The sequence below is a fragment of the Bos mutus genome, chromosome 1, assembly GCF_027580195.1.
Source record: "Bos mutus isolate GX-2022 chromosome 1, NWIPB_WYAK_1.1, whole genome shotgun sequence".
Taxonomy (NCBI): Eukaryota; Metazoa; Chordata; class Mammalia; order Artiodactyla; family Bovidae; genus Bos; species Bos mutus.
In genome coordinates, this window is record NC_091617.1 from 70,138,724 (window position 1) to 70,151,849 (window position 13,126).

General features: G+C 42.4%; 2 protein-coding genes across 3 annotated transcripts in view; both read right to left on the minus strand.

Moving 5' to 3' along the window:
* RNF168 (ring finger protein 168) overlaps nucleotides 1-7,673 on the minus strand; it is a 28,246-nt gene extending 20,573 nt beyond the window's left edge. The window contains exons 1-2 of one of the 2 annotated variants that reach the window (XM_070370921.1): nucleotides 7,540-7,673; nucleotides 2,080-2,416 (exon numbers count right to left, since the gene is read on the minus strand). In XM_070370921.1, coding sequence (XP_070227022.1) covers nucleotides 2,080-2,380 — 301 coding nt within the window. In that variant the 5' untranslated portion in view covers nucleotides 2,381-2,416; nucleotides 7,540-7,673. Of the gene's footprint in view, nucleotides 1-2,079; nucleotides 2,417-2,747; nucleotides 3,101-7,539 lie in introns of those variants that run through there. The other variant, XM_070370911.1, reaches the window with a different exon arrangement.
* On the minus strand, nucleotides 4,436-11,610 carry SMCO1 (single-pass membrane protein with coiled-coil domains 1). Its single transcript, XM_005897813.2, has 3 exons — nucleotides 11,444-11,610; nucleotides 7,540-7,689; nucleotides 4,436-5,355 (listed from the first exon to the last, which is right to left on the minus strand). The coding sequence occupies exons 1-3, from the start codon at nucleotides 11,491-11,493 to the stop codon at nucleotides 4,911-4,913; spliced, it is 645 nt and encodes a 214-aa protein (XP_005897875.1). The 5' UTR covers nucleotides 11,494-11,610; the 3' UTR covers nucleotides 4,436-4,910.
* Nucleotides 11,611-13,126: the final 1,516 nt, after the last annotated feature.

The window sequence follows — 13,126 nt, forward strand, 5'->3', positions numbered from 1 at the left end:
CTCTTGAGAGTCCCTTGGACTGCAAGGAGATCCAACCAGTCCATTCTGAAGGAGATCAGCCCTGGGTGTTCTTTGGAAGGAATGATGCTAAAGCTGAAACTCCAGTACTTTGGCCATGTCATGCGAAGAGTTGACTCATTGGAAAAGACTCTGATGCTGGGAGGGATTGGGGGCAAGAGGAGAAGGGGACAACAGAGGATGAGATGGCTGGATGGCATCACTGACTCGATGGACGTTGAGTCTGGGTGAACTCCGGGAGTTGGTGATGGACAGGGAGGCCTGGCGTGCTGTGATTCATGGGGTCGCAAAGAGTCGGACACGACTGAGCGACTGATCTGATCTGATGGACTGTAGCCCGCCAGGCTCCTCTGTCTATGGGATTTCCCAGGCAAGAACACTGGAGTGGGGTGCCATTTCCTTCTCCAGGGGATCTTTCTGATTCAGGGACTGAACCCACATCTCCTTCATTGGCAGGTGGATTCTTTACTGCCCAGGCACCTGGGAAGCCCTTCCCAATGAATACCTGTTGCTTATTCTGAAGTTCTTTTGTTCTCAGATCCATCACACAGCCCAGATGCTTCCTTCTGCTTATACCACGGAGATCTGATTTTGGTGATTTGTCCTGGTATCTTTTGGGGTTTATGGGAACATTTTATGAGCTAATTCTGTGGAAGGATGTCTATGATGTTTAATTCTGCTAAATAGGTGGTGTGTGTGTTTTACTGGGGCTTCATAGAAATTAAAAAACCAAGCAAATTCACAGAGAACTCTGGAAACGGGGAGGGGAAGAGTGGGAGTCATAGCTTAATGGTTAAAGAGTCTGTCTGGAGTGATGAAAAAGTTTTGGAAACATAGTGGTGATGATTGCAAAACACTGTGAATGTATTTAACACTACAGCGTCCACTTAAAAATGGTTAAAATGGCAAACTAAGAAAAGCTATGACCAACCTGGATAGCATATTAAAAAGCAGAGACATTACTTTGCCGATAAAGGTCTGTAGAGTCAAAGCTATGGTTTTTCCAGTAGTCAGGTATGGATGTGAAAGTTGGACTATAAAGAAAGCTGAGCACTGAAGAATTGATGCTTTTGAACTGTGGTGTTGGAGAAGACTCTTGAGAGTCCCTTGGACTGCAAGGAGATCCAACCTGTCCATCCTAAAGGAAATCAGTCCTGGATATTCACTGGAAGGACTGATGCTGAAGCTGAAACTCCAATACTTTGGCCACCTAATGAGAAGAACTGACTCGTAAGAAAAGACCCTGATGCTGGGAAAAACTGAAGGCAGGAGAGGGTACGACAGAGGATGAGATGGTTGGATGGCATGACATGAGTTTGAGCAAGCTTCGGGAGTTGGTGATGGGACAGGGAAGCCTGGTGTGCTGCAGTCCCTGGAGTCACAAAGAGTCAGACATGACTGAGTGACTGAACTGAACTGAACTGACAATAAGTAAAAAGAATTCCAAAAAAAGGTCAGTGTATCACAGCATTAAGCATCACATTCAAAGCCTAAACAAGAAACATCGCATGACTTATTGAGCACATAAATGGTCAAGCTGCTGGAGTCAAGCGTTCAGTTTGGGGCATAAAGAAGAGTCCACACTGTGGAGGACCTCTGAATAAAAACGGCTGAACTAGATGGCCACAGAAAGCTATTTTAGGCTCCCTGCAAGCTTAAGAATTAAGTGAATGGCAATGTACAGGCAAGCAAGTTAGAGAAAATAATTGAAAGTGAAAAGGACATTAACACAAGAATCCTTACTTCCGCTGTTGCTATACTGCAATTGTGGCTCCTCTGTGACTATTTATATAACTTTTCACATGACTGAAGACTCTATCGGGCAATTCTTTTGTTTCGGGTTTTTCTTTTCATTTTTAATCGAACAAATACCAAGTGAACACACGCTGGGCATTATAACAATGAACAAAATCTTGCCATTGACCTTAATCAACATTTTGAGACCAAATTAGACAAATACTAACTGGCTCTCTGTTTTATCCTTTTAAAAATGGATTAGTGGCGGTTGGCTTTCAAAATGATCTTGGTTTTTAGACAACAAACGCGCTGGGTTTTACTCACCTATTTCCTTTGATTCTTGCCCAGAGGCTCTTAGCTTGCATTCCTTTGGATAGTGTTTTTGAATTATCTCCCACAGTTCCATATTAACAAGAGAATTTGTTCGGCTACGGTACCGCGCCCACGAAGAGACCCGGCGGCGACAGAAGGGACAGCACAAACTTGCCTTTTCGACAGTCGATTCGAAGCATGGTTTACAGAGCGTGTGGTTACAAGGCAGTGTCACAGGCTCGAAGAGGATTTCCACACAGATCTGACACTGACATTCTAACAAGGAAGGGATGGACTCTTTGGGTACAGCCATTTTAATATGCTAATAAGGCATATTCAACATCAACACCTGAAAGAGAAAGAATCTTGTTTCCTGTCCGAGTAGGAAAAAAGCAAAGTAACAGTTTTGCGTTTTAAATATTATGCCCAGTAGCCTGCCAGAATTCAGAGACTGAAAGCATCAAATGTCTAGAAGTAAAAATGGTGTTCTACAGGTCAGGTAAACAGTAAAACCCTGGAAGGCGGTGTATTTGTCCATGTTTAAGATAAACATCCGGAAAGAAAACAAATGAACCTTGGCTGCTCCCAGGCATTAACAACCATTGCAGCAGGGCGGAAGGTGGGCGCCAGATCTCTGGCGCAGCCTGAGCCACGCGCCAAGTTCCCCTCCTCCCGCTTACCAGGTGAGAACGCTCCCTTAGCTCCTGGCAGCCAAGACGCAGGCCGCCGAGGCGCATAGCCCTCGGCCCATCGTTCGAGGAAGACTGCAGCTCCCCTCCGGACGCGGGCTCCGTTGGAGCGGGACTTCCGTTTTACCGCTGCTGTGGGTCCGCGCTCACGCCTTACTCGGATTCTGAGCCCACCCCTCGTCCTCTCTAAAGTCAGCCAGAAAGCCTAATCTTAGCGGCGGTGCCTCAGAATCCCGCAAGGGCTAGTGGCGTCACGACAGCCCGCCAAAACGGCCCCTCCCACCATCGAAAACCGACAAAGGATACAAACAGCTAACATTCCGCCGATGGGACTTCCGGGCCTGCGCGCGCACTGCCCGCCCCGCTGGCCCCGCCCTGCTGGCCCGGGAGAGAGCCCGCCCCTCCCCTCGCGCGGCGTGTGTGCTTGCGTGCTAGGTCGGTCCAGTCCTTTTGGACTCTGCGTCACTATCATCTGTGGCCCCAAAGATTCCTCTGTTCTTGGGATTCTTGAGGCAAGAATAATGGAGTGGGTTGTCATGCCCTTCTCCGGGTGATCTTCCCAAGCCAGGGATGTAACCCCCGTCTCCTGCGCCTCCTGCATTGGCGGGTTTTTTCACCGGTGAGCCACCGCCCACCTCGGGTCGTTGTGGCTCTAATTTTCTCGCGTGACTCCTGCTCCCGGGGACTGCGGACACTGGGCAGTGTCGCAAGATTGGTCTCTGGGCAGAAAAAGGAAAACCTCAAAACAAACTGAGACCCGAGCGGTAACTTGAAAATTCTTCCCTCTATACGCCTCAGCCAACCTTTCTGTAGTACCCTTCTGTACTGTTTATACAAGATGGCTTGCCTCAGGGAACCTTGCCCCTCTGCCTGACTGTTAAATCAGGACCTTTGTTCAGGACGCTGTTCACCTGTGGATGGCTACAGGAAGGAAGAAATTGACACATCTCTTCCCCAGACTTGCTGTTCTAGGAGATATTTGCAAGATGAAGGGGCTTTTTACTTCTTTTCCTCACCCCACCCCCTCCACCCCACTCATTCTATAAAAGAACCTGGCATCCAGACCCAGATAGGATGGTTATTTTGAAACATTAGTTTGCCATCTTATTGGTCAGTGAGTAGAACCAGCTCGGACTTGGTAATGCTGTCTGTTCAAGCACAAGTTGCCTGTTCTCTTTATTTGGTGCCCTGCAATAAATGCTGTACTTTGTCTTAACACAACCGCATGTCAGTAGATTGGCTTTGTTGCAGACCCAAGTTTGATTTAGTAACACTTCCAAGACATAGTTCCAGTCTCTCTTTTGTGGCATGGTTTCTCTAAACAATGTGTCTGGAGAAGGATAAGACTGAGTGCATGTATCTGGCAACCAACTTATTTTCAAGGAGGAACCAGCAAGGTAACACAGCTTGTATTACTTCTCATCCTTCTCTAGGTAACTTCCCTCCAAGGTGTTACTCATTCTGGTCGTCCTGAATTTGTACCTTCCAAATTAAGTAACTTTTGCCTGTAGGGCAGGAAACCACACTTTAAAATGTTTCTATTATTGACACTACATATGCATGGCATTTGTTCAAAAAAGATTATAAAATATATGATCACTGTATGGGAATTCCCTTTATAGTATAAAATACCTGTGGAACTGTACCAGAAAGAAAATGCACATCAACATACAAAATATAGTAGTTTTTTTTTTTTTTTTTTGCTTTACTACATCATACATTCACATGTTTCAAAATTCATAAAGTACAAAATGAATTAACAGTGAAAAGACTTCTTCCTTCCTTTGATCCCTAGCCTCTAATTAGTTTTCTTCCCTAAGACAATGTTACCACTTTTTAATGTATTTCTCCAGAAGTTTATAGATATAGTAGCCTATGTATTTGTTTTTGCCCTTTTTTTCCCATTGAGCAATAATGTTGGAAATATTTTAAAACACATCTTGGTGATAACTCTGTGTTACTATACAGTTAAATGAAAGCTTCTTCATTCTCTTATATTGCTACACAGAAAGTATCCATTGTATCAGTGTATTATAATTTAACACTCTTCTCACTTTTGCTAAAAATAAGCCTGATAAATTGTATATATGTGTTGCTTCCTATTTGCAAGATAAATTATACTAGACATGGAATCTCTGAGTCCAGTGTAACAGATTAGCTTTTGACTGATGGTATCAACTCTTTTAGGGGTGACTTTTTCTCTTGGGGGGCCATCTCTGCTTTCCCCTTCTCAATGACCTGCACAGCCTTCAGCAAACCATCCTGCAGCGCCTGGTTCTTTACCATATTAGAGATCATGAAATTGATATCTCTTATATACATCTGCCTTACTTTAGCAATGTAGTGTTCTGCCTTGTTACCATGTGCTACAAAGAAGATACACAGTGCTGTGATATCTCCTTCTTGCAACCCATGTTCCTCCAGAACAGACTCCCATACAACTCTGATGTGCTTATTCTTGACTTTTCGTCTAAGGATGGAGGCTAAGGTGGGAAGACTTCTCACCAGATCTGGCAGCTTCTCAAGCACACAAGTGTGCAAGTGGACAAGTACTTCAATGACGTAGCTGTATAAAATATTCAGTTCCATTGAGGTGAACCTACAAAAAATGTTGGCACTTCTTAAGCAGTAGAACTCTCTATGTACAGCCATAAAGTGAATTTTATTAGGATAATTCAAAGAAGTATAAACATACTAGGAGAACTTTAAACAGATTGGGTTAGAGGTTTCCAGAGAAAGAGAACAAGACTTGGATCTCTTGACATAAGAAAAGCCATTGTTTATCTAAGCAGTTTTGTGATCTAAGCCTGGCCACAGTGCTTGCCCTGGAACAGGTCTCAGTAATTCATGATCTTAAGGGAAGTGATGGAATGTTTGAACAAAGGAAAGGATATCAAGAAACAATAGTTCAGTGATAAGTGTTAGTTGCTCAGTTGTGTCCAACTCTTCGTGACCCCGTGGACTGTTGCCCACCAGATTCCTCTGTCCATGGGATTCTCCAGGCAAGAATACTGGAATGGATTGCCATTTCCTTCTCCAGGGGATCTTCCTGACCCAGGGATTGAACCTGTGTCACCTGCATTACAGGCAGATTCTTAACCATCTGAGCCACCAGGGAAGCTCAATTCTTCCTAAAAGGATATACATAACAATCTGATATGTATCTTAAAAGTTCTGCAGGAACTAAGGCCCCACCCAGGTGGTGGTGGTTGTTCAGTCACTCAGTCATGTCCAGCTCTTTGCAACTCCATGGACTGTAGCATGCCAGGCATCCCTGTCCTTCACTATCTCCCGGAATTTGCTCAAACTCATGTCCATTGAGTTGATGATGTCATCCAATAATCTCATCCTCTGCACCCCTTATCCTCCTGCCTTCAGTCTTTACCAGCATCAGGGTCTTTTCCAATGAGTCAGCTCTTTGCATCAGGTGGCCAAAGTATTGGAGCTTCAGCTTCAGTATCAGTCCTTCCAATGAATATTCAGGATTGATTTCCTTTAGGATTGACTGGTTTGATCTTGCTATCCAAAGAACTCTCAAGAGTCTTCTCCAGCACCACAGTTTGAAAGCCTCAGTTCTTTGGTGCTCATCCTTCTTTATGGTCCAACTCTCACATAGCTTTGACTAGACAGATCTTTGTCGGCAAAGTATTGTCTCCTCTTTTTAACACACTGTCTAGGTTTGTCATAGCTTTTCTTCCAAGGAACAAGTATCTTCATTTCATGGCTGCAGTCACCATCCACAGTGATTTTGGAGCCCAGGTGGAGGATAGAATGATGATGTTGACCTTTTCTGACCCTTTTGACTTCAATCACTAAAGCTTGAATTCTGTCAGCTTTTGCCCCAGTTCTGTGCTGGTCTCCTCTGTTCAAGCTCCTTCATGAATATGCATCTATCTTTAGCTTAAAACTTCCTGATTTTGATATTTGGGAAGACATTGCTTAGGGAAAGATCCCTGCTGTTCTCCTTACTTGCTGCAAGTAATAAATCCTTCCTTGTCCAAATCTTTGGCTTGGTTGTGTCTTTTGGCCCAACACACACCAAGAGGCCAACCCAGCTTTTGGGTTTAGAACAGAAGCAGCTGTTATAGTTTAGAAAATACTTTAGAAATAGGGCCTGCCCTATTACCAAAGCCAAGACATGGAAGCAACCTAAGTGCCCATCAGCAGATGAATGGCTAAAGAAGATGTGGTGTATATCTACAATGGAATGTTACTCAGCAGTAAAAAAGAGTGAAATAATATCGTTGCAGCAACAAGGATGGACCTAGAGGTTACAATACTAAGTGAAGTAAGACAGACAAACATCACAATATCACTTATATGTGGAATCTAAGAAAATAGTGCAAATGAACTTACTTATGAAATAGATTCACAGACACAGAAAATAATTGGATGGTTACCATAGTATAAATTAGGAATTTAGAATTAACAAATATATACTATTAAAATAATTTTTTTTAAAAGAAAAGAAATAGGATTTGCACTAAACTGGATAGCTTAAATCTCAGGCCACTCATAGTACAAATTTTTTAATGGCAGAGTACTTACATTATCCATCTCTGTGTTATTAAGACTTTGCCAAGTAAGGGACTCTGAGATGTGTACCACAGTATGGGAAGTAAACCAGCACTCAAATCAATCTTTTTTGAATGAATGAGCCTGAGAAAATGTGATTTCTTCACAACGCATTGTTGGAACCATATTAAGAAACCCAGTTTTAGAATGACCACTGCAAGCTCTCATGAAACCACAAAATTCCACTGATTTCTGATTAGATACTCACTTGAGTGACAGAACTGCTTTCCATAGCTCATCTTGGGCTCCCTGGTTTGCCAAAGTCTTGCTATGATCTTCAAATTTCTGTGTCAGATTATCCTTGATGAAGTCCAGTTCTTTAAAATGTGCTTCTAAAGCTTGGAGTTTGTGGTCTACTCTATAGTATAACAGAATCAAAGGTTAATTTGGGTCAGAGCACAAAACTAAGATTTCGCCTAAAGATATAGCTACAATACATTATTTACAGTCACTAGCAGTAGCTACTTAAATTTTACAATTATGGATAGATGTTCCCATTTGCCATTCTCTCTAGTCATCATCCTAGTTCTTGCATTCCTTATGTTGCCGAACATGTGAATTGTCCAATTATCTCAGCTATCTGCCTCATTTTATTAATATATTGTACCTCATACTTTAAGAAGTATTTTATACAAACTTTGATTCTCATAACAACTATAAGTAGTGAAGCAGTCATTTTTACTATTTTACAGATAAAGAAATTGAGTCTCAAAAAGATCAAGACTTAACCATCATATAGCTATTAGCAAGTGCTGAGACCCATGTTTATTAAGGTGGCTTTCTCCACCTTATTCTATCAAAGTCTTATCCATCAGGGATAAGCTCATTCCACGCCTTCTTGAATCCCTCAGCCTTTCTACCTGGAGATCTGCTCCTTGCCTGCTTCTCTGTCACAGACACTGTCTCTATTACTTGTCACTCCCCATCTCTTCCTTTATTTTTAGAGTTAGCTTTTCGTGATCTAAATTGTAAACTCTTGAAGAGAGAGGATCATAGACTATTTCTTGAACATCTTTATGCTTGTCCCCCAATACCTAGCAGAGGTCTTACACAGAAGTAATAAAACATGTCTTCTATGACATTTGTGGTGTTAGTGAAATGCTAGGCCATGTAACAGCAAAAGGGGGACCTGAGTTGCTCTGAACAACCCTGATCATTAGAGGGCGCTGTGGCACCAAAATTACGTCTAACTGAACCACAAAGAACTGAAATCCCACAACTCATTTGTGTGAAGTCACCCACATTGTCCTTCATGAAGTGATACACAGCCAGTTCCCTGAGTTTCTATGTCCCCAGTGACCTGAATACTGTTGTGGTTGCCTAAGGTTCTGTCCTTGACCATCTTCTCTTCTTGGTCTTCACTTTATTCCAAGGTTAATTAGCTTCAGGTACCACCCCTGTCCTTCCCTTGTGGCTCAGAGGGTAAAGCGTCTGCCTACAGTGCGGGAGACCTGGGTTTGATCCCTGGGTCAGGAAGATCCTCTGGAGAAGGAAATGGCAACCCACTCCAGTACTCTTGCCTGGAAAATCCCATGGACGGAGGAGAGTAGTAGGCTACAGTCCATGGGGTCGCAAAGAGTCAGACACGACTGAGCGACTTCACTTCACTTCACTTCACCACCCCTATCCTAAGCTCTAGAGCTGAATTTTCAACGACGTTTTGTACATCTCCACTTAGATGGTGGTATCAGACTCAACTGTCTTAAGCTGAATTTACTAAGTAAACCCCTCCCCTTGCACTCCATCTTCAGAAATTTCAGCAATGGAATTTTCTCATTGCTCTGGATTCTGTATGCATATAGATAAAGCTCTGTATGAAATGTACATTTTCATTGGGAAGATCCCCTGGAGAAGGGAATGGCTATCCATTCCAATATTCTTGGGCTTCCCTGGTGGCTCAGATGGTAAAGAATATGCCTGTAGTGCGAGAGACCTGGGTTTGATCCCTGGAGATGGGAATGGCTACACTGCAATATTCTTCCCTGGAGAATTCCAGGGACAGAGGAGCCTGGCAGTGTAGAGTCCATGGGGTTGCACAAAGTCAGATACAACTGAGAGACTAACATTTTCACTTTTTTTCAAGGCTCTGTATGAAATATGCATTTTCATAGGAACATAGGCCTCCATGACCTAATATGCCAGCAATCTGTCTACAAGTCAAAACTATTATATCTGGTAAACTCTTTGTATTAACTTTTAGACCTTTAAGAACATACTTCTTATAAGTCATCTCCAGCTTGAACTCTAGAGATAAACTCTAGCTTGTCAATCAGTATACAGGTTTACATAAATTGAAGCAATTATTTGGAATCCTTTCACCAAAAGTTATTCCTCAGTTCAGTTCAGTTCAGTCGCTCAGTCGTGTCCAACTCTTTGTGACCCCATGAATTGCAGCACGCCAGGCCTCCCTGTCCATCACCAACTCCTGGAGTTCACTCAAACTCACATCCATCGAGTCGGTGATGCCATCCAGCCATCTCATCCTCTGTCGTCCCCTTCTCCTCCTACCCCCAATCCCTCCCAGCATCAGAGTCTTTTCCAATGAGTCAGCTCTTCGCATGAGGTGGCCAAAGTATTGGAGTTTCAGCTTTAGCATCATTCCTTCCAAAGAACACCCAGGACTGATCTCCTTCAGAATGGACTGGTTGGATCTCCTTGCAGTCCAAGGGACTCTCAAGAGTCTTCTCCAACATCACAGTTCAAAAGCATCAATTCTTCGGCACTCAGCTTTCTTCACAGTCCAACTCTTACATCCATACATGACTACTGGAAAAACCATAGCCTTGATCGTTCAAAGGCATTCCTGCTGCTGCTGCTAAGTCGCTTCAGTCGTGTCCAACTCTGTGCGACCCCATAGACGGAAGCCCACCAGGCTCCCCCATCCCTGGGATTCTCCAGGCAAGAACGCTGGAGTGGGTTGCCATTTCCTTCTCCAATGCATGAAAGTGAAAAGTGAAAGGGAAGTTGTTCAGTCCTGTCCGACTCCTAGCGACCCCATGGACTACAGCCCACCAGGCTCCTCCATCCATGGGATTCTCCAGGCTAGAGCACTGGAGTGGGGTGCCATTGCCCTCTCCAAAGTCATTCCTAGATCGTTTCAAATAAATCCTAAGGAACATGTCTGCAAATCTGCATTTCTGTGACAGTTGTCCAGCTCAGTTAATGGGATCACCAACTACCCAATTCCTTGAACTAGAAACCTCAGAATAACTCACTATTTTTCCCCTTTCTCTCCATCAACATGTCTCTAATCTATTCCCTCCTTTCTATCTCTAGTAAGTCAGTTAATCACCATCTTTCACTTCAACCTAGGATTACAATAGTCAAACTAGATTTCTGCTTTTCACCTCCAGTCCATCCCCGAGAGCTATTCTTCTAAAACACAATTCTGTTCTCATAACTTGACTATTATATACATTCTATGCTGCCCTGACTTGCCTAGTGATATTGCTAGAGTCAAGTCGGATCTCCTCAGCAGGAATTGTAGACTCTTTAACCTTTGCCCCTATCTTCTGCCAGTCCTCTTGCACAACTTAGTCACCAGTCACATGAGACATCTAGCTGCTGACTGAATACGGTATGATAGTCCAAGCATCTGTGGTTTACATGGACTGTTTCCTCACCCTAGAATTCCTTCCCATATTTTTATTTCTTACAAACTCCTACTCACACTTTCAGATCCAGTCTAAACGTCCCTCTATGAAGGGTTCCTTTTCCTAGTATCAAAGGCAAAATTCATTCCTCTTTTCATGTTCTCATAGCCCTTTAGGAGCATCACCATTATAAGGTCAGTCACATTAAACTGTAAGCATTTTTGAATAAATCTGTTATTCCAAAGGCTGTGAGCTCCTTGAGGACAGAAACCACATTTTATTTATTTTTCTAAGCCCAGCATATAGCGCATGCATAAATCAAATGGAATATAGCACCTAGGAGGAGATTTTTCTTTATTATTAATGGACACAATTTTTGAACCTGAACACATGAACAGAAAAAGAATTCTAATTAGCATGCCTGTAGTTATTTGCCCGTTTTTATTCTTCATTCTTCTCCTACCCATCTTCCCAGAAAAGCCGACCCATGCTTGCTCCCTCCCTGTAGCCCTTAGCAACCTTTTCATTGCCTCCTTCAAGGATATCAGGGTTGTGGTTTCATTGTTCATCTTCTTAAGGCAAAATGAAAAGAAACAAAACAAGCAAAACAAAAGCCCCACAGAGGTTTGAATCCAGGGTTTTCTGCTGCTATCCACTCAGCAACAGGCAGCAGCAGTGTGAGTATTCGATCTAAATTCTGCCTGAAAGGTCACTCAGTACAAGAAGCTTTTAATAGCTTGCACATCCAAATATAGTTTCAAAGAACTGATCGTGTGAACACAGGTGTCCTGGGATGCACTATAATATTTGCCTTTGAAAAATGACCCATAGTACATCAACATAGTAAAACAACCAGATGTAACTGTGACTCAGTGTATATTATGGTAAATGGATATATATGTACACAAATGTATACATATACTAGGTTTAAATTTGATGGAAATACTACTCTCAAATTTTAAGAGCTTAATTATTCACTTAGAATTTAAATTAGTTTTAAAGAAGCTTCAGACCTTTTATGATGAATTATATCAATGCAAAAAAATCTAACCATCCTTGCTAAGTTGCTTCAGTCGTGTCCGACTCTGTGCAACTCCATAGATGGCAGCCCATCAGGCTCCGCCATCAATGGGACTCTCCAGGCAAGAACACTGGAGTGGGTTGCCATTTCCTTCTCCAATGCATGAAAGCACTCAGTCGTGTCCAACTCTTAGCAACCCCATGAGCTGCAGCCTACCAGGTTCCTCCGTCCATGGGATTTTCCAGGCAAGAGTACTGGAGTGGGGTGCCATTGCCTTCTCCAACCATCCTTAGAAACTAATAAATATTTATTAAGCTTATAGTATTAGATTAAGTATTAGAAATAAAAACAGGCATAAAACAGATTTCTGAATTCAAGGGGTTTAAATACTAACTGAGGAGGTATTTAAAAGATAAATATATTGAAAAGAAAAAATATATAAAAATATTGTGTACTAAGTAGATACCATAAAAATCATATATGATGAGAGAGTATATCACTGAAGCCTTGAATATCACTCACATTGAAGGTGAAATTTGGTTTTGGCCTTAAAGGAAATGTAGGTCATTGATTATCAGAGAAGAGAGAGAAGAGAATTACAAGCCAGAGAAACTGAATAAAATCACACATGTGGGTGGCAAGGTTATGTGATGTGGTCAGGAAACAATGAGTGAGTATCTCTCAAGCAAAAAATTTATGTGAGAAAAAGAAAAACAACAGCATTTAAACTGATTAAGAGTCAGGTCATGGATGTATTCATTCATTGAATAACATTCATTTATTCAATATTTGCTGAATGCCATAAATTCCAAATGAATGGATAAAACCCATGAATGAATGACCGGCACTATTCTAGGTACTGGGAATAAAATGAAGAGTAAGGCAAAACCCTTACCCTAAGAAGCATACTAGTAGGGAGACTGAAAACAAGGATTACAAAAGAGTGGATGGTTCTAGATAGACTGGTAAGGAGTTTGGACATATGTGTTGGTTCTGCAAAGTTATTCTAGTATGGATGTTTAAGATGGATCCAAATAGGAATAAAACCAGAGGCAGAGATGTCCCTCAGGAGACTGATGTCACAGTCAGCTGTGAGGTGATGAAATTACAATGTCTGTCCTCAGGAAAGGGACAGATCTGAGAGACAATATAACTGCTCAAGGACCGCTGGGGGTTGGAGT

Excerpts from the sequence above, each read along its gene's own strand:
- SMCO1 (XM_005897813.2), bottom strand. The coding sequence starts at position 11,493 with ATGAACAATGAAACCACAACCCTGATATCCTTGAAGGAGGCAATGAAA. Across the intron at positions 7,690-11,443 it reads TTGAAGGAGGCAATGAAAAG|AGTAGACCACAAACTCCAAG; the intron begins GTTGCTAAGGGC and ends GTTATACTATAG. Across the intron at positions 5,356-7,539 it reads AAAGCAGTTCTGTCACTCAA|GTTCACCTCAATGGAACTGA; the intron begins GTGAGTATCTAA and ends CATTTTTTGTAG.